We start from the raw sequence: 20,997 nt of genomic DNA on the forward strand, positions 1-20,997 counted from the left end.
AGTTTGCACAAGGTGCACCCATGGTTCACAGTAGGCAGTGTGCACAAGGTGCACCCATGGTTCACAGTAGGCAGTTTGCACAAGGTGCACCCATGGTTCACAGTAGGCAGTGTGCACAAGGTGCACCCATGGTTCACGGTAGGCAGTGTGCACAAGGTGCACCCATGGTTCACAGTAGGCAGTGTGCACAAGGTGCACCCATGGTTCACGGTAGGCAGTGTGCACAAGGTGCACCCATGGTTCACGGTAGGCAGTGTGCACAAGGTGCACCCATGGTTCACAGTAGGCAGTGTGCACAAGGTGCACCCATGGTTCACGGTAGGCAGTGTGCACAAGGTGCACCCATGGTTCACAGTAGGCAGTGTGCACAAGGTGCACCCATGGTTCACAGTAGGCAGTGTCCACAAGGTGCACCCATGGTTCACAGTAGGCAGTGTGCACAAGGTGCACCCATGGTTCACGGTAGGCAGTGTGCACAAGGTGCACCCATGGTTCACGGTAGGCAGTGTGCACAAGGTGCACCCATGGTTCACGGTAGGCAGTGTGCACAAGGTGCACCCATGGTTCACGGTAGGCAGTGTGCACAAGGTGCAGCTGTTGGAGAGCTTAAATCCGGACACGCCCACAGAAACAGCAACCCTGTTCTAGACTATATAGGCTCCTACAGAGGCACACCTGACTACAATAAATATGCTGTGGCCAAAAGATTAGCGCTGAGTGAATTGAATCTCTGTAATAAGTTTAATGCAAGTTTTTGCTGTTTAATTTGGTACATTTTCAATTCATCTCTGCAGCAGTGTCACCAAGCGCAGGTTGCTGTATATTTGTTTGCTTGGTAATTAAAGGCATTTCGACTGATTTGTGTTCTCTAGGGAATTTGCATTAAATTGCAGAGGGAAGTTGTCATGCTTCTGATTTCTATTTACAGTACTTTGCAAATGAAAGAGAAATCCAATTTATGAGGATACTTGAGATGCATCTTAATGCGAAAGTGTAAGATTATACAAAACAGTACCAGATATGGAGTACAAGGCACATGTTAACCCCCCAAAAGCCCAGGACGAAGTTCACCGTCCTTTCTGCCCAAGACGAAGTTTTATCCAAAAGACGAAGTTTATTGATTGAAAACGGATCGCATCGCTCCACCAATCGTGGTGTGTTTTTGCGGGAAGAAGAAAATTCAAAATAATGTTTTCAGCTTGACTTCAAAATCCATGCAGGCCTGCCCTTCCATCTCTGAATGTTGGTCTAACAAATCGCTGGGTGCGAAACATAAGCATTAAGAAGTATTTTTTTACACTCAATATTTGTGTTTTTATTCACAGATAATGGGCACGGGAGGAAATAAGACATTTCAAATGAATGTTTGCAACTTGACTTTAAACTCCATGCAGGCATGCCCTTCCATCTCTGAATGTCTAATAAATAAAATACGTTTCATACAAATTTTAACCGTTACCGAGCTAAGTCAATGTGCTTTGGGAAAAATCAATATGATTTATTAAGCGAGTGTTGGCTCTGAAATGGGTTGTGCGGTAATGCTGTGAAAGAGCGAGGGCCAGATTAAGTACAGTATTGAGCGATAGTACTTCAGACAGGTATGAATTACATGGCATATGTCAACAGGGATACTATGTCACTTTGAATCACCCCGTCTGGCTGTCTGCGTCACATCTGGGAGCTGAATTAGAAATGGCAGACGTGGTGGAAAGTAACTAAGTACATGCAGTACATTTACTTAAAGGTAGGGTATTAAAGTAACATTTAAACAAGCTGAGCTGCTAGCTGAGAGGCGGACACAGCAGGACCGTAGCCTTTTCAAACAGTGTCGGGTAACGAGCGTGTTAAAAAAGAAAAAAAAAACATCACTGTTATTATTCCCACGAGGCCTTCCAAACGTGATAATTAACAGCGCTTCATAATGGCCCGTAGCCCCCATCAGCATAACAGCGATTATTGATGCAGCCCTGATAAACAAACTCTAGCAAATGGCTCTATTCATCAGCTCCGTTTTGGAAGACGCCACGTGTGAGGGGCTCACCTGCTCACCAAGGAAAATTAACATTTCAATAGCAGGAAACTGTGAATAATGGGACAGTTGGAAGGAAGAGCATGCCTTGGACTTGTGCATGTCAATTACAGTAGATTGCATGTCGACAACAACAACAACAACAATGTAGACAGATGCCAGGTCGTTATGTATCTGTGTATAGTGTTTATAGTTTCAATATATGGATATTTTACTGTTAGACGGATGATAGCTTCTATAGTTTACTAGTTGACTATTTCTATGCACTTGTATTACCAGGTGTTGTTCTTGTTTATGTAAGATTATGTAGATTATGTAAATCACTCTGGATTAAGAGCGTCTGCTAAATGCCTAAATTGTGAATTGATGTCACGCACACATGCACTCACACACTCGCACGCACTGCACAGTCGCGCACACACACACACACACACACACACACACACACACACACACACACACACACACACACACACACACACACACACACACAGCTGTAATACTTCTTGAGTCTGACTGAATCTACAATTCACTCGATACGTTGCGGAGGGCCTGAATGTTAACTGCCTGTCCTTTTTGAAGAAAATTAAATAAATAATAAATAAGCAGTTCACAGACAATAGATGGGCCTTGGAGTTAAACAGCAGAAAGGTCAACGTGTGGAAAGGGACTCGCGGTGAAATGTGAAACGTTCCAACCTTGACAATTCGGAGCCGTTCTATTCAGCGTGTGTAATCCTCAGGTGATCATATTTCCAGTGGAGACTTTTCTTAAAGGAGTATTTGGAAAACCCCCCGGCCAGCCCTGGTAACAAGATGTGCACATGCACATGCTCTACTGTGGGGGGACGTGCAACAGGCCAACAGCCTGTGCACCAAGGCCCGCCCCCACTCAATCATGATTGGAGGAAGGCCCCTCTCATCCTGATTGGATGAAGGCTGGGCCCTCTAACCAAAAGAGAAACCTAAGGTTAACTGGGTATGAAGATGAACTCCTTATATGGTCAGCACACTCTATAGTAGGGAGGTGTAACAATACATGTTAACAGCGATACGATACGTATCACGATACATGGTTGACGATACGATACATGGACGATATTGGTTCATTATGACGATACGATCCGATTCAATTATTTGAAATCGATCTATTAGTAACTATTTAAAATACATTTTAAACTAAGTAATTAAACCCCTCTTTTTCTTTTTTCCTCTAAAAATTGCTAAATACCACGCACATAAATGTAGTATTAATAGTACAATCGATTATCTGCTTAATCAATGTTCGATTCTTGAAATGCAGTTACTATAATATCGTTACCCTACCTAAATGTAGAGGTATTTATACTGTACATGAGTATTTCTGCTCCGCTACATCTCAAATCCAAGTATTGCACTTGCTTCGCTACATTTATTTGAAAACTTTAGTTACTAACATACATTAACCACTTCAGCCTGTATATTAACTGTCTATCAACTGTATATAGCCTACATTTTCGGCCAAAGTTTTTATACATTGAAAAGGTGAAATGGAACATTTCTGCATATTGAGTACTTTTACTTTTACTTTTGGTACTTTAACAGTTCTACTGCGAATCACGCTTTACCCCCATTTTAATCAAATATTCTACGCTGCCGCTATTGTTTTATTACCTTTAGAGTTTAGAGCATACGCTGAAGTATCCGTGAAAATCCGGCGAAATCTTTTTGTCCGTTTTTTATGAACAATCGCACCACCCGCCATCTTGGTGCGCCACAAGACCCTCCTCCATGAGGCGTTGTACCCCGTTCATTTGCATTGGCCTCAATTTCCCAGAAGCCCTAGCAGCCCACAGCATGTGTTGATTTCCGGTTTCGTCAAACTGTTAAGTACATTTCGACAGCAATAATTATGTACGTCTACTCAAGCACATTTTGAATTCCGGACTTTTACTTTTAACAGAGGTATTTCTACATTGCAGCATTGATACTTTTACGAAATGGAGTTACTTTTTCCACCACTGCATATTTACACAGTGTTGCAGTCTCCTCCTCTCTCCTGTCGTCCTGTCAGTATGCCTTCTAGAGGTTATGGAACAGCTTGGGGAGGGACGCACATAAGAGAGAATGATGGAGAATGCAGCTAAAAGGTTAAGGAGGCAGTAATCCCGCCGTAAAGGACAGCCAAAACTCACACTGCGCCTCAGCTGCTCCCGAAATATACACACGCCCCATAAAAGGCTATAGCCAAGGTGTCCATCTGCGACCATGCATGTTCCTCCAACACATACAGGAGACAGGAGAGAAAAGGTCGAGCTGTACCTCACTCCCCCTTACTGCTATACCACAACTGGGAAGAGTACATTGTCTTTTCAGCCTCTGTATGTGTGTGTGACGTGTGCATGTGTGAGAGAGAAATAGAGAGTGAAAATAATAGATGAATGAATATGTGAATGCACATTGTACTGGCCTCCGTCCCTGTGGGCGATGTTGTTGCTGTGCAGAGAGAGAGAGAGAGAGAGAGAGAGAGAGGCTCCATTAGATTTCAACCTCGTGAACCCTAGCATGAGCGTTCGGTGGAAATAGATAGATCTGCCGTCTGTCAACCAGACGCGTCGTGTGATTTTCAGTGAAGATATTTAGTGTAAATATGGATTCATTTCCAGTAATCATGGCAGCGTGGATGCCAACACTGCGTGTTGTTCTTTAACCCTGGTGATATTTACTAGATTCCGCATATTAAGGAAATATAATATAGACGCAGTGCACTGGTACGTTTCTGAAAACCCACTCATGAGCCACCAACGTTTATAAGCTCCTTAATGTAAGTCTCTTTCACACATAAAACGGACAAAATAATGTTCTGTATTTTGTAAAGGTTTATTTCAGAACCATTCGCGCCGGTCGTAACGCCTACAATGATGCTATAATAAACACTTAAAAGCAGGAGAATTATTTTAGTTAAGGAGTTCAATTTCAAAGCGAGAAAAAATTGAAATCACATGCAGACATAAACAGTTTTTTGGGGAGGGGGGGGGGGGATCGCCTTTGTCACTAGTACAAAAACAAATTTGTCTCTCTGCCACTTTACCAGAAGGTTTTGCATTTCATCCCCCAAAACAAAATGTTTGCATCTTTTTAACATGAAGATGGCTGGCTTTATTTTGTAAGACTTTCCGGGCTGTGCACCAACATGTTCTCTTATTCATCCTTGGCTGGGGGATAACAACGAGGGTTGTCTCGGGGCGGACAGTGAGAGAGTTGGCCAGAGAGCAGCCGCAGGGGAGGTTGTGGCTGAATGGGAACTTCCTGCTTAAGCCGCGTCTTGCATCTTAAGTTGTCATAAACGGAGCCCTGGCTGTCTGCTTGGCTGGGGCCAACTCTGGCCCCGTGTGTGTGTGTGTGTGTGTGAAGATCCACTTCACAACGACGGTCGGCACTCATTTATGAACTCCAAAACTCTTTAAAACTGAGCTCCCTGCCATCCTTTGGTCAGTTCAAAGGAATGCTCCAGAACATTTTTCACCATGATTGCTCCTGCTTCAATTGATCTATTTTTACTGATGGTTGTCACGGTTGTCACATTAGTTAGCTTTTCATCACTGGTGGAAAAAGTACTCACTTTATACCAGCTGCTATGCAATAGCAAGCTCAGTCTATCATCGATGTGCAAACTAGTAGTCTATAGTCCAGCTGGCTTTCTCATTGGCTAAACCACGATGCACTGTTTCTGTGCGCACCGCAAAAATGTCGGGGAATTTTGGTTCCTACCTAAACTACTGCGCTGAAACTCACACAGAGGCAGTTATAGCGGACCCCCGCAGATAATAATAATGCAGCTGGTAATTAATTGATTTAATCAATTCTTGGTATTTTTTTGCATTATCCTAAGTAAAAGTATAGCCTGCTGCAATGTAGAAATGCTCCGTTACAAGTAAAAGTCCAGAATGTAAAATGTACTACATGTATAAAACCACAAAAGTATTGGCATCAAAATTTACATAAAGTACCATTAGTAGAAAGCACTCGTTATGCAGAATGTTCCATTTCATGATTTCAAATGTATAAGAAATCTTTTGAAAATAGCCGATCTACAAGCTCACAATGCGGTGATAGTGGTAAATGTATAAAAGATCTACAAAGCAACTGGTAACTACAAGTTGTCAAATAATTGTAGTGGTGGAGTAAAAGTACAACATTTGCCTTTGAAATGTATAGCGGAGTAGAAGTAAAAGTATATATATTTTTTGCCATGCATCAAGTAAAGTACAAATTACCTCAAAAGTGTACTAAGTACAGTAGTAAAGCAAATGTACTTAGTTACTCTTTTCACCACTGCTTTTCATTGATGAGAGAAAATGGTGGGGAAAAAGAGGAAAAGGGGATTCTGCCTTGGGGTTGGCACGCAGGTGCCAACGCCCCCCCACCCCCACAGCCCTCTCTCTTCCCCCAGGCAGGGTTGAGATTTGCCATCCAAAAGGATTAGCACAGTGTGTTATAGCGTGCCATGGCCGGGACACAGTCTAACCAGGGAACGGGCATCTTTCTGCAGTTTTCAGAGCTCTCCAGTAACGGGAGGTCAGCCTCCGGGTATAGGATAGAAAAAGAAAAAAAACGTTGTCCCATTTTTTTTCTGCTGGGGTCGTTAATCTACAGGTTTGGCACCTTGTGTGGCTGCAGCATTATTACACGCAGCAGCATGGCCACCTCTGTGTATATTCCCGCATATCCACCACAATCAAGCCAAGAGGTACATGGATTTATGTACCTCCATAGATTTTTCCCGCACTTCCAGTGATGAGCGCTGTGTTTACAGTCGATTCCCCGCTGTCTCTCAGAAACGAGAGAAGGGAAAGCGCCGCGAGGTGCTTTGAGGACATTAGGTGCATTATAAAAAAGGGACATAGAGTAAACCCACACCAGCCCAAAGATAATGTGAAAAGATAAACTTAAGCAGCATGGTAGCCTGCACCTTATCATGACCACCCCAAACTCTTTTCACCACAAAGGAGGAGCTCATCAAAGCCCATCTCAGAGTTTACTGATCTCTATTAAAGTTCAAGCAATCAATTAAAGGAGGTATAAACTTTTTTGGGGAAGATAAGGATTGACCTCATCCGTGTTTCCCTCCACCACTGAAATTGACCCGCCGTCGCGAAGCCAATCTATCGCCGAGGGACAGAATAGTGCTTAGCTGTGTGTTGCCCCGCACATCATTACCCCCCCCCCCCCCAGTGGTGGAAAAAGTACTCACATTTGTTTTTACTTAACACTAGAGTGTCTTTCTGACCCATTTTGAGGTTTTGAAGTTGATTGTCTTTGCCCGTGAAGCTCTCAGAAGGTTCCCCTTCCATGCCTTTTCCTAAATATTGGATTCAAATCATCTCTGCACTGCTCCCATTTTCAACCTATCTTCATATAATTGGTCCTCACTAACGCTGATTATATAATATCTCTGCTGTCGGGAAGAAACCACCTACTGCACCAACTCCAAAATGTTCATTTTTCAGAAAATGAAAAATGTGTTTTTCGTGAAATGAAGAAAACCTTATATTTTGAAAACAAAGCAATACTGCCTCATAAAAGTTGGTGTTGTGACTTTACGTATTGTCAATTACTTACATGAGAGGGGAAAAGGTGGTGGAGTTCGTTTCTTTAAACACAGGTCCAATGGAGTTAAGAGGTTTTGTCCAAAGCGCCTTTTAATACTTTGCATTGGTTCAATATTTTTTTAACCAACACACAAACAAAAAAGGGTGTTCAATAGCACTGATCGGAAACCTAAAAAAGAAGTTAGGTGGTTTCCTCCTGACAGCAACGATCTGTGTTTCACAGGAGGGCTGTTGAGTGGACAGATCAGAAACCCGCCTACAAATGACATCAATGGGAATCCAAGCAAAACTGCAGGTTTTCTATTCCTGGAAATAATGGAAGCCATTGTTCTCACTGTAATACAAGTGAGGGGTACTCTTATCATCGTGCATCATCATGACGTAAAATAAAAAATATGCCTATTTGCTCAGACATTATGATCGGTTCATTGTCAATGGGAATTTATAGTTTGTGAACATACACTATATATGGATATAGGAGGGGCTAGTGCCTCTCAAAAATATATATGTCAAAAGATGATGTCACTGGTAAGGCGGGTGTCCACAGCTCTCCTATGAGAGCATTAATTAAAGCATTAATGAGCACCAATTATGAAGATATAGCCTGAAAATGGGTGACGCCGTCCTTTAAGTAAATGTACTTAGTTACTTTCCAGCACTGAACGTGAGCGACGCGACCGAGGCCATGGCATCTCGGGGCTCTCTGCCACTCTACTGTGTGTCCTGTGACGGGACAATAATGCTCCTTCACGGCCGGTCCAGCGGTGGGTGTTTGTGGTTTACCGTGCTGATGTTGCAGGTTTGGGCCACCTCCACGCGACCTCTGCCGCTCGCCCCGCTTTGGACATTGCGGTGTGACCGGAATAACAAGGGGAAGGTCGAGTCTGTTGCTCACTCAATGACAACTTGTGTGACCACCACAGACACGGACGGGGCCGCTCTCGTGAATTGGAATGACATAGGCAAGTTAGGCAACGCTGACTTAAACCCATTGGGTCTTCTAAATCATGAGTTTTCAGTGGTGGTGCTCAAACTATTTCATGTCAAGGACCCCCAACATTATATGTAAATGGCTGCCGACCCCCATCTGAAAATAAGTTGTTTCAGGGACCTTCCAGAAGCAAAGATTTGAGTTAAAACGTTCACCGTGAAAGAACATACAGTATTATTCAAAGATTTGCACACGTTTTCACGATAAAAAAGCAGATCTCCAAACTCCAGGTTCAGGTCCAAGTTCCAGGTCTTAGTGTCTTAATCGTGACGATGCCGCACACCATCAAGTTCACGTCAAAATAACGAAATAGTATGACGGAAGATGCAGAAGACGGTGAAAGATATTCCAGTGACCTGATTGCAAGTCACTGCTCACTGCTGTCTCCCCATGGCACTTGGCCATCCGTTGAATAACAAGCAGCTGTACTGACTAACATCTGCACATCTGTCTGGCCCGGAGAGCAAGCAGAGTCTTGAGCTGTCTGACCGGCAGTGGCTCATGAGAGTCAATCAGTCTTTGATCTTTTTGCGGGGACAACACAGCTACAGCTCATGGTCGGAGAGCTTTCCTGTCATTTCCAGGAGGAACGTGAGCTGTTGTACATCTCTGATGCAAATGTACCACACGCTGCCTGCCTGCAATAGCATACAGTACAGTCAGAGGGTTTTCAACATTTCACATCAAGGTCCATTATTTATTCGGCATTTGAGCCACAGACCACCAATTTTTGATAAGCGTGCACATATACTACGTACATAAAACTGGGTTTAAATACGACCGCCTGCCCTTCCTCTCTGTTACTGTCAACATCATAAATAAAGCAGAAATGCATTTCTAAGATTTTTTTAGAAAATAATTTTCGTAAACGTAACGTTTTTAGAACCGGTCTCAGGTCTAGATATGGGTTAAAGAACTCTCAGGGCTGTATTTTGCGTGTCTTAAGTACCAGGTCTTATTCCCTAACTTGAGTAAACTAAAGACCTGGAGGCGTGGTCAATGCTCTTTGGCCACTCAGAATAGCCAAATGGCATTGATCACGCCTCCAGGTCTTTAGTTTACTCAAGTTAGGGAATAAGACCTGGTACTTAAGACACGCAAAATACAGCCCTCAGTATCTACGGTGGGCTTTAGTAAAACTATATATTGTATTTTGTATCCATTTCTGTTACACTAAACATATTCTTGCACTCTTCAAATTGATACCATTATATTATCAATTTGGTAAAAGTAAAAGCGAGGCGATGCCGGCCTTTACGCCACCTGGGCCAGCTGTCCCACCAGATTCGTCCTCCTCGTTATCACAACACAAACTGCTGTTGATTTGGTCAAAAACAATGCCATGGTCTTCATCATCATCGTCAGATTTGTCCGTGAGCTCTAAAGCCCTAACCACACCAAAGGGTCACCATGCAACTCCTTGGGTCCAAACGCGTCAACGTGCAACAGGACATTATCACACCGCAGGGACAGCGCATAAAAACCGTCTCGACCCTTTGGTGTGGTTTGGGCTTAAATCCAAGTCACTGCCACCATGTATGAATTCCAAAATAAATCCTTCCAGGAGACTGTCTTGTGTTCTTCCATTCAAAGTGTTAAGCAAGCGTGCTGATTCAAAGTTACTAGCCATCACAACAAGAATGATGTTGTGTTTACTCACAGCCTGAAACACGTTGCTACCTTTGGGCGGTGATCGGCTGCGTGAAACTGGAGAACAATAGCTATGGCCAATCAAAACCATACTATGTAAATACGTGCAGGAATGTTCACACCCCCAAAATACGGAAATAAACTGTAAAAACAGAGGCATTTTTGCAATGTAATTGTAATGATTTAATGACTCTAAAACGACTATCTGTTGGAATAAAAACCTTCTTTAACATTCGAACTATGTTCATATGGCTAAAAACGAAAAACTAAATCAAATGTATTTTGGTCAATTGTTCCAAGAGTTCCATTAGCGCCGACTAGTGTCTTAAAACAATGGAGCTGGTCACATATTATATTCTTTATTCTTACAAGCCTATACTCCTGTGCATATTATCATAATAGATTTACATTTTGCTCCGTACAGAGTGGGATGTACACATTGTACATACAGTATATAACAAGCTTCATTGTATTGTATTCATGCGGTGGGCCTGACCATTGAGACACAAGTGCTCTGTGAGAGCTAAGGGGGGACCATTCACTGCGCTCTCCTGTCATGACCACATACAGTTGCTTGGCAACAGTCATAAAACAATTTCATCAAGAGTCAAAAGGCGCACTTCTTTCTGAAAATTAATCAGCCCTTTTCCTCCAGAGGAACCGTGCTCACAGAGAATACAGACTTTATAAAACCGTAAATGGAGATGTGGTAGATATCGTCACTGGAGGGGGGCTGAAACCTTTTATATCCAATTCTCTATTATTTTTAAGGTTTTTTATGTAAATTAAAGTAGCTAAACTAACCAATCTACAATCTCACCACGCATCGTCACATTAACAATGACGTTTCTTAATTTTTTTTATCCCACGATTTTTGTAGCCCATTTTTTCCACCCAGTGTCAATTATCTAATGTAATCCTGGGCGCTACACTCCCTCTGCAAACCTGGGGAGAGCAAAGGACTGACCTCATTCTTCCTTCAATGCATGAGGAGTCCAAGCCACTTCTTTTCCGCTGACAGGGTGGGGAGTTTCCCAGGTTGGACGTAGCGTGTGGAAGGAACACGTTATTCCAACTATGCATGCTTCCTTCCATGCATGAGGAGTCCAAGTCGCTTCTTTTCACCTGACAGTTTTTTTTTCTTTTGATATTTTTGAAAAACATTTGAAAGTGAAGGTGTGTCTACTGTTATTTAGCCACAAGCTCTTCTTAATACTTTTCATTATATAATATCTCCGTGTTTGGTATGCGGTCAGGTTTAGGCCTGGCTCAGAGAAAGAGGCCAGGCATAGTCCACCCGGCACCCAATGAGCAATATTCGGCTATTAGACGTCTGTCTAAAAATGGGTTATATAACTGTTCTAAAAATGAAAGTGTTTTTTTAGACCAGTTACTTATAACCCATTTCTATGCAGCCCTTTAGACACTTTAAATGCTCAGTGGGCAGTCCTATCAGGAAGACCATCCTTCTTTTCAGTTTTCTGAAGCGTTACAGTTTTGGACATACAAGGTTTCCTGCTGAACAGCGACATGACATCCAGTATTCCCAGTGTGTATGACTCTACTCTGTCGTATAGCCTTCCTCCATTAGAGGCTCCTCAGAACGCGTAATAGGAAACAGATCACTCTATTAATTTCTATGGAAGACGTGAGAAAATGAGAAATTACAGACAGAAATACAGCCACTTCCACTCCCTTAACGAGGAAACCGATGGACTGTTAAACTGTTGTTAAGTGTTCTTTGATTCACTTTGAAGTTGTCAAACAAGATAACTTTCTGGTGTGATAGCCTCTTATCCAAAACGAAACACGAGTATAATCTCTACATAGCCTTGGAATGAATGAATTATGTTTCCTGTATTTAAGTTTCAACATATATGAGGCTGCAGTAGATTAAAACAGTATATACTTTTTACTGTTTATGTAAAGCGTATACCGGTATATATATAAATGAATGCCCTATTTTGTTGTCGCACAAAAGTAACACAAATTTACGATCTACAAGCTCACTTTACGATCTACAAGCTCACAGTTCATCACAACGCCACGTGTTGTGAGATTGTACATCGGCTATTTTTTCTAGTACTTGTGACTAAATAATTATTAATTACTACACTGGATCCGTTGGATCTTCTATTTCCTTAAAATAAAGTTTGTATGCAAGGTTTACACCTGACAACATTGTGAGATTGAAAATCACATGCAGCCTTTATGCTTACAGGAAATAACTAGCATCTCAACAATCACCACTCAGCACGACAGAGTGTCTGTAAAAACCAACGTACAGTACGATAAAACCCATTTTTCTCATTACGAAACATGTGAAAGATAATTGAAAAACTCCAAGCGGAGGGGAATATTAAAGAGATATGTCCACACGTACATTGCACAACCGGGGACTTATTCAGAAGCAGAAGTGCCTGGAGGGCTAGTGCGACTTCAATAAAAAATTGGTTTACCAAAGCATTTGAGTGTACACGCCAGAGAGAGAGGCCAATGGTGGCCTCGTGCCTCTGTGGGATTGGGCAGCATAGGGCCTCCGAGCTGAAACGGAATGCTTGCTGTGGAATTACAAATGTTCAGAGTCTTAAAGGATAAGTCAACCTGAGAAACCATTTTCCTCCTGGTCGTTTCCTTGTAATGTTGAATTTGTTTTACCTATATGGAATAGTGTTCGGTGCATCTGTCAAATACTGTACAATCCTCTGGGGAAACATACAGTAACAGTGCACACACCTTACAGAGGTAATGCCACTTCCAATTATCCATTAAGTTACATTTGAGCATTGGCTGTTATTAGGTATTTGACGGGGACCGGGAACTACTGTAATATATGTAATAGAAACGACGCCGTGGGGGAAATAAACATTGTTAAAAAGGACTACGTCTATAAGGCAATGTGGTGATTCAGCATTAAAAGTTCAACATTGAACATAAAAATAGGTGGAACATTTTTCTGGCCGATCTGCGTGATGGAAATAACGATGGGATATAGTGCAGCCCGGATAGAGAAAAACACTTCTCCCTTTAAGGCTCCTTGCCCAGTTTTCTGGTGGATTTAGACAAGTTAAGAATTGTCTCTTAATAGCATTCAGATTTCACCTGTCGGTAATAGAAAATTGCACTGCACTTTTATTATGGCACAGGGTTTCAGATCATTAGCTCCTTGGATGGATGAAAGCTGTCATGCCAGTCAAATAGTTGTCCCCATCTGAACAATTGTGAATATTACATTTCAGGGGAGTAGAGAAGACCTTCCACTTTTTCAGCGCAAATGTAATCAACGGAGGCCGCGATGCTTTCAGATGTCGTGCGTGACAAATTCTTCCAATAAGCCCGGGTTGTCTTAAGTGCCGTCAAAGCAAGTTGAAACATTACCAAAATTTCAGCGAACATTTCGCCTCCAATTTTATATTCTAGCACTTTAGAGCAATTTTGCTTCTGGGTCAATCAAAAATCTAAACATCATGCAAACATTTATCTTAACTTAGTAACAAATAATAAAAATAAAACTGTGTACACATGAGATATACCGTATAGCCTGGATGCAATGCTGTCGTAAAAAGAGTAATCACAGTTCTTATAGTCTTACACAGCACTGTCTGTCATTTGACAAAATCCCATTAATTATTCAGGAACCTGATTTACTGGGGGTAGACATCTCCTTGACTCCTTGCTCCTCACCATGCACTCTTACAGTGGCGGGAAAAGTACTCAAATGTTTTACTTAAGTAAAAGTATCAATACTGCAATGCAGAAATACAAGTAGAAAGTCCGTAATTCAAAAATTTTGGCGAGTAAAAGTACAAAAGTGTTGGCATCAAGTACTCCAGAATGACACTCCAGACCTGTGGAGGAATGGAACTGTTACTTCAGTACAATGTTGAGGAGTTCTGCTTGTTGATGCTCAGTCTAGAATCTAGTCTACATCTCTATTTTTTGACTTCAGTAAGATTTTGGACTTTTACTTATTTTTCTTCTGTTTATTTCTACATTGTGGTCTTGCTACTTTTACTTAAATCCAGAATCGGAGCATGTCTTCCACCACTGCTCTGCACGCAGGCACGCACGCAGGCAGGCACGCACGCACGCACTCACACACATACACAGCCGTCACTCTCAATCGCCCGTCTCATACAGCTCCTTGTGTTTCAGGGTTAATCTGACTCGTAAGTTTCACGTTCACTCCAATTAGTGCTCTGATTGTGAGGGTTGGTATAGTTGCAGGCTGGGGTCCTGTGTGTGTGTGTGTGTGTGGGGGGGGGGGGATCCCACCTCCCCCCCACCCGACCCCACCACCACCACCACTCGCTCTCTTCTCTCTTTCAGTTTCTCTCTCACAGTATGTTCCATGTCGGCTTTCTTTCTTTTCTTTTCATTTTTTTTTCTTTTTCTTTTCTTTTCATTTTTTTTTACATACCTCCTTTTCTACATATTTTCTTGTTGGGTTTCCTGGCACATTCCTTGGATATTCTTTTGACTGTGAAATGAATAAAAAAAAAACTACGAAATAACAGTAGGCTCTGCAAAGGACCGTAGGTGACATGCAACAAACTCAATAATCTGAGTATAACCCTCCTATTAACACCCCCCCCCCCTCCCCCCTCCATTTACCCATCCCAGGGTCATTAACAACAGAACATAATATCAGAGACCCTATTGAGAAAAGGGTAGCTGGGGTGTGTTGCTGCAGAAATATTCCATAATGGTGGAATTAATTTGCTGCATTGCATTCTGGGCCACAGGAAGCCCATACTCACATGCACGTCTATATAAGACCCGTTAACAGCCACACAGCTAGCTTGCCTAGGTCTGTGTCATGTATGTCCGGACGAGATCATATAACCGGAAGTGTTGGCGTTTGTTTCCACATTTTTTCCACATTTTTTAGAAAGCAATTTAGGTATTTTCATCTCGTTTTGCTGCTGTGTGGGTCTCCTTGCAGTGGTAACATAACATTGGGAGTGACTCTTCAAAGAGTCGAGCCGTTGCCTGCGAAACATTTTAGTCTCTCAATTTAATAAAAATGGTAATCCATGCTATGTTTGCCTTTGCAGTGAAAGGCGTCAGACAACGTTATTTCATATCTCTTTGTGTACACAGACAGACGAGCTCTGCCTGAGCCAAGGAGAGTAACGGGTCTTACATAGGTCAGGCGGATGCCACAGGCCTCTTGTGTACCAGATCGAATTTCACCAACCCTATGGAAGATCATTCACTATCATGAATCAGACTAGTCAATCACTATGATGGCTAATAATAATAATAATACCCCCAGAACAGTCAAGACAGTGAGGGAAGGGGAAGTGCTCCGAGATGGCTTACAGTACAGTACTACCTGTTCCAATCCGTTCCTGGCCTGATTGGGTTTGATTTCAGCCTCATTGATTGATTAGTCAATTGTGTGGGTTTTTTCGGGGTTACTTTAGTTTAGTTTTTGTTAGTTTCTTTCTTTCTTTTTTGCTTTGCGTAAACACAAAAGAGGAACCTCTAACAAGTGGCATGGAAAGGGGGGAGAGTTGATGAAAAGACCTTTGTGTGGAATGGATCAAGTCAAGATGGAAAGGTGGAGAGATGGTGGACACGGACACGGCATGCGCCAGACAACAGGTCATGCTCCGCACACGATACAGAGGTCACACAAAGTCAGAGAGAGAGAGAAAGACAGAAGGGAAAGGAAGAAAAAGAAGAAGAGAGGACTCATCCTTTTTGTCTTTGTCTACCCGACACACTCACCATCCTCTGTGGGAACGTAGATGTTCAGATAGAGACAATCCTCGTTTTGGTCCTGTATGTACGTGGCCACTATATCCAGGTTGTAGGTGAACCAAATGGGCATCATGATCTCCGGCACGGCGTTGTGGATGTTTTGCGGGCAGACGGGGGAGAAGTGCGTGGCGTTCTTGATGCCCGACCAGGAGGACGGCGGCTCCGGGGGCATGAAGCGCTTCTCCCCCACTGGGGAGGCGGCGTAGGGCACGCCCAGGTACTGGTCCACGGGCCCCAGGATCTCGCTGGGCAGGGGCACGCGCACCCCCCGGAGCTTCCCGTACTGCGTGTTCACAGTGGGGTGGTAATTCTGGCCCCGCGCCACGGCCGCAAAGCACCAACAAAAGCTCAGTGATATCCACAACGAGGACACGTCGCCGAGGTTGGCGGCCCCGCCGCTGCGCCAGCTCTGCGACGGGAGACTTCGGCTTCTCCTCGGCGAAGAAAACCACATGGTCCTTGTGAGCGAGTGCGGGGACCGCGAGTGACCTGCAGCGTGCACGCCGGGGCTCCCCGCCCCCCTCCTCCCCGCAAGCACAGCCGCCGCCGCCTTCCCTCCTTCGCTCAGCCCTGCAATCCGGCCCCCCGGGAGGCAGTCATCAGCCGCCACACTGGAGCACAGCGGCCGCGCGGAGAGGAAGATGAAGAGAAACGTGGCGCAGTCGGTCAGTCCTGCGAGAGAGCTCCCCCAGAGCCGGTCCGGTCCGGGCTGGGTCTTCCTTCACTGTCCTCTCGCTCTGGGCTCGTCAGGTTCTTCTATCCCGTGCTGTATGAGGGGGGGGGGGGAGAGGACAGGAAGATTAAGCCATTAATATCTGAGACCTGCAGATTATACAAATATGTCTTCTAAATCCTGGCGGTTTTCTGGAATAAACTATGCCGCCAACCCCCATCTCAAAATGTTTTGTACCAGGGACCCCCCCCCCAGATGCAAATACAAACTCGTAGCACGGCACTCAGTGCCATGCTACATGCTTGTAGATCTGCTATTTAGAGATCTGCTATTTTAACAGCAAAAGTTTAAAATAATGGATAAAGTAGTTCAACGCTATGGTGACACCGATGCGTTCCTGGTGTTAATGGATTAATGGCAATTCCCTGACAGCACCCCCACTCCACACCCCCTTCCCCCCCCCCCCGCGCTTTGCTACCGTTTTTTTATCCTCTCATTTTTTATTGACTCGTGGAGTCCTTTTTCTGTCGTGACATAAAATAGCTCGCATAAACATGACACAGCTCTTAATGCTATCATCAATCCACATAATCAAGGACTGTGGCCCTAACTCGACTGTCGAACAACTTTGCAGTCGCCGTGCCTCCTATCATGCTAATGAGGGCTGCGGAATAAGTGAAACGCAGCTTGCAGCGGATGTCGATATATATAAACATAGCCTCTCTATATCAAAGAGATGTTTAACATTAACAATGCATGTTGTCAAGCCCTTCCTGTTTACGGGGGGAGAACGCCTGCAAAAAAGTCCAATAACACAAAACACACTTACTCTCAAGGAGCATTTAAAAATCACGATAACGTTTTTCTTGTCATGTCACATATGTCAGACCCCCCCCCCCCCCCCCCTACGCTACAGATAAGGGCGCGGGTGTGAAATGTACGTATTTTCAATTACATCTCCCTCGTTGGCGGTCTGAATAGATCACATTTTGAGAGGCAAACGGACGAGGGAGGGAGGGAGGGGTGGAGAGACTAGGTATAGAGGCAGCAGCGTGGGAGCTTCCCACAGTAACAGCACTGTAAATGCTAATCTACAGTCCCCCGTGGGAGCCACATCACGGCTGCAACACCTCCCCTCGCAGCCTGATCAATTTTCAATTTCGGAGGCTTAGAAGGGTCCCCCCTCCTCAGCCCTCTCTCTCAGGCTCACCGCGCCACGCTCACTCCAATAACAATGGAGAAGAAGAGGGGGGGGGGGAGAAAAAAAGGGGTGACGTTTTGCAAGCAGGGATATTGCGCTCGGAAAATGACTGCGTAAATGATTTATAATGTATCAGCATGCCATTGGAGGCGCCGAGCAATCCTGACATTTCCTGCAGGTGCCGTTATCGCAAGGCATGGCGAGGCTCAGCCCCAAAGCCTTTCGGTGAACCGCCGTGCCCCCCCCACCCTCCATCCCCTCCCCACCTCACCCACTCGCTTAAACGTACCCACACTGTGGAAGTTGCTCCCCTGTCATGAATATGCGGTAGATAAGCCCCATACACCATGTGGAATTAATACGAATGGCATTTGTGTGGTGGTGGTGGACAGCTGAGTCGGTGCGTGTTGGGTGTTGGAAGTGGCACGCCATTGCACTTGCTCAGCAATACTGCATGAAGATCGCCCAACCTCAGTCAACGGTGGTGGCCACCAGTGAGTCAAAGTTTCACAGAATCATAGTTATTACCACCGAAAGTGACAGATAATGTCACATTTCCTTCCACCGTCAGCAGTTCTGTCTGGCTGCAAGTGAGCAACTGGTGGCTATTTCTCATAATGACACCCACCCAACACCACCACAACCAGCAGCAGGGAGTTGACATTCTGACATGCAGCGTTCAGTGTCAAGTAGGGGTTGGTTCTGAACCTCTGGACCAATCAGGCACCGAACTGAACATGCTTGGGGATTAAAATAATTACATTTCGGTTCTCCCTATTGGTTCCTACAGACGCAGGGCAGTCATAATTTTTCTTCCCTTTTTATCCTATCCTTAATGTTGTTTACAGTAAGATATATATAGTATTGCTCAGAGTCTAAGGCATGTATTTGTTATTGTCAGTAGTAGTAGTAAGGAGGAAAATACAGAATAGATAATAACAACAACAAAAGAAAACATGCAGATCACTATAGTATATATATAGTATATGTAGATAAGCAGAAGCGGAATCGGTACCGGACTCTCAAAACTCCTAGTGTCCTTTCAGACGGAGAGTGTGTGATGCTGGAGTTGTCCCCTGGATCAGAGACAGATCTGGATCAGACACAGATCTGGATCAGAGACAGATCTGGATCAGACACAGATCTGGATCAGACACAGATCTGGATCAGACACAGATCTGGATCAGAGACAGATCTGGATCAGACACAGATCTGGATCAGACACAGATCTGGATCAGAGACAGATCTGGATCAGACACAGATCTGGATCAGAGACAGATCTGGATCAGAGACAGATCTGGATCAGACACAGATCTGCTCATGAGGGCTGCGGGACCCGTAATGTAAAAGAAAAAGCTCACAATCCCCTGGGCGTGTGCACGAAACGAGCATGCGTGTGTCAATTTCACGGGACCCCGCCAACGAAAACACGTTCGCCCCCTCAACTTCTCAGCGCATCTACTAGGCGCGCGGATCGCTCATCCCCATCTGAAAGGAACATTACTTTGTCCGAAATGGCATTTTGAATAAAACTGTGTGTGAATCAGAATCAGCTTCATTGTCACATCACAGTTTTACAGGTAAAAAGTGGGTGACATTTGTTTTTGTGCATAGTTCCCATAGTGTTATTTTATTTGGGGGGGATAATGAGGGGATAATGATCAAGGCAGGAAAAAAAGTTTGAGCGCTTTAACCACACACACACACACACACAAACATAGTACAGGTAAAGGGTTTCTCCTGTGTGGGTTCAAATATTGATACAAAACCGTACAACTTTATTTTTTATTGTTATTATGATTTTTAGCTTTTTTCACAAATTGTTCTTCCCTTTTATGTGTGTGTTTTCAGATATTGACAAGCCTTTGCTGCAAGACTGTAGGCCTACTAATAGGTGTGTGTGGGGGGGGGGGGTGCATGGGGAGCAGCAACACTGACTGTGAGCCACCGCGTGATCACACTAATTCTTGTTTGAGACAGACTAGACTATATCGGGTCAAACTTTTTTTTTAATCAGGACACGGCAAGGACACCACGGGACAACACGGTGATGGAGTGTGTGTGTGTGTTTAGAGGACATCATGCGGCACAGAGGACTTCATCAGTCTCACCCCCACCCCCCCCTCCCCCTCCAACGAGGTCCTCTCTCCGCTTTGATGTCCACTCCACCTGCCCAAGCGCCACCGAGGGAGGTGTGTGTGTGTGTGTGTGTGTGTGTGTGTGTGTGTGTGTGGGGGGGGGGGGGGGGCAGTGAAAGAGGAGGATAGACTATAGAGAGCAGTGGTTTTCAACCCTATTCATATCAAAGGTCCATTATTTATTCGGCATTTATGACCCAAGACATGTATAGTTAGAATATGCTGCTGTTGTCGTTGGATAGGATTTTGTCTGTATTTCCATCCATGCTGTATTGATGTGGTACCATTAGGAAAGATATAACAGGCCAACGTTGATCAAAAATAACAATTATTCTACTAATTGCGTAGACTTCTTGTAAATGAAGTAATGCAGATTGTTTAACAATAATTGAACTCTTGAGAGCGTACGATGAAACGCACTCAAGAGTTAAAGATCTATGAGGGTCCATTTGGTTACCAAATGGACCCTTATAGATCTCCAACTCATTTGGCTGGAGAGAGAAGAGAAGAGAGAAGAAAAGAACAGAGAAGAGAAGAGAGGAATAATAGGCGGGCGGGGGTGAAAGAGGTCGGGTGGAGAGAGGCGGACTGCAAGAGTTCTCCGCCATCATCCCAGAAATATCGATCGTCTCATCACGGTGGCCTTGCAGACTGTAATAAATATAGGAGGAGGGGGACGGGGGGGCGGGCTGTTGTATAAGGGTGGCTATTAGTCCTTAATGCGGGGATGGCCAGTCCTCCGTGCATACAAACCCGTTAAATGCCCTCCTATACCCAAAATCTCCCTTTTGGTTCATGATTCAGAATAGGACCCACGCTAGAAATTCTGCTTCATCCCATGTGCACCCAGTGCTCATCAGCCATTGGAAAGGACTCGAAGCAGCAGTGGGCAGCAGCCGTGCCGTACAGTAGCATCATACAGGCCTAAAAAAAAAGGCCAGGTGCTGTATTTACGC

The 20,997-nt window shown here is 44.2% G+C and overlaps 1 protein-coding gene across 2 annotated transcripts in view; it reads right to left on the reverse strand.

Moving 5' to 3' along the window:
• The window catches only part of nlgn3a (neuroligin 3a), a 189,173-nt gene extending 173,025 nt beyond the window's left edge, over positions 1-16,148 (reverse strand). Inside the window, exon 1 of one of the 2 annotated variants that reach the window (XM_080774451.1) lies at positions 15,997-16,148. In XM_080774451.1, coding sequence (XP_080630577.1) covers positions 15,997-16,102 — 106 coding nt within the window. In that variant the 5' untranslated portion in view covers positions 16,103-16,148. The remainder of the gene's footprint in view (positions 1-15,996) is intronic. The other variant, XM_080774450.1, reaches the window with a different exon arrangement.
• Between the last annotated feature and the right edge of the window lie 4,849 nt (positions 16,149-20,997).

The sequence above is a fragment of the Protomyctophum bolini genome (genome assembly GCF_963924005.1).
Source record: "Protomyctophum bolini genome assembly, chromosome: 10".
Classification (NCBI taxonomy): Eukaryota; Metazoa; Chordata; class Actinopteri; order Myctophiformes; family Myctophidae; genus Protomyctophum; species Protomyctophum bolini.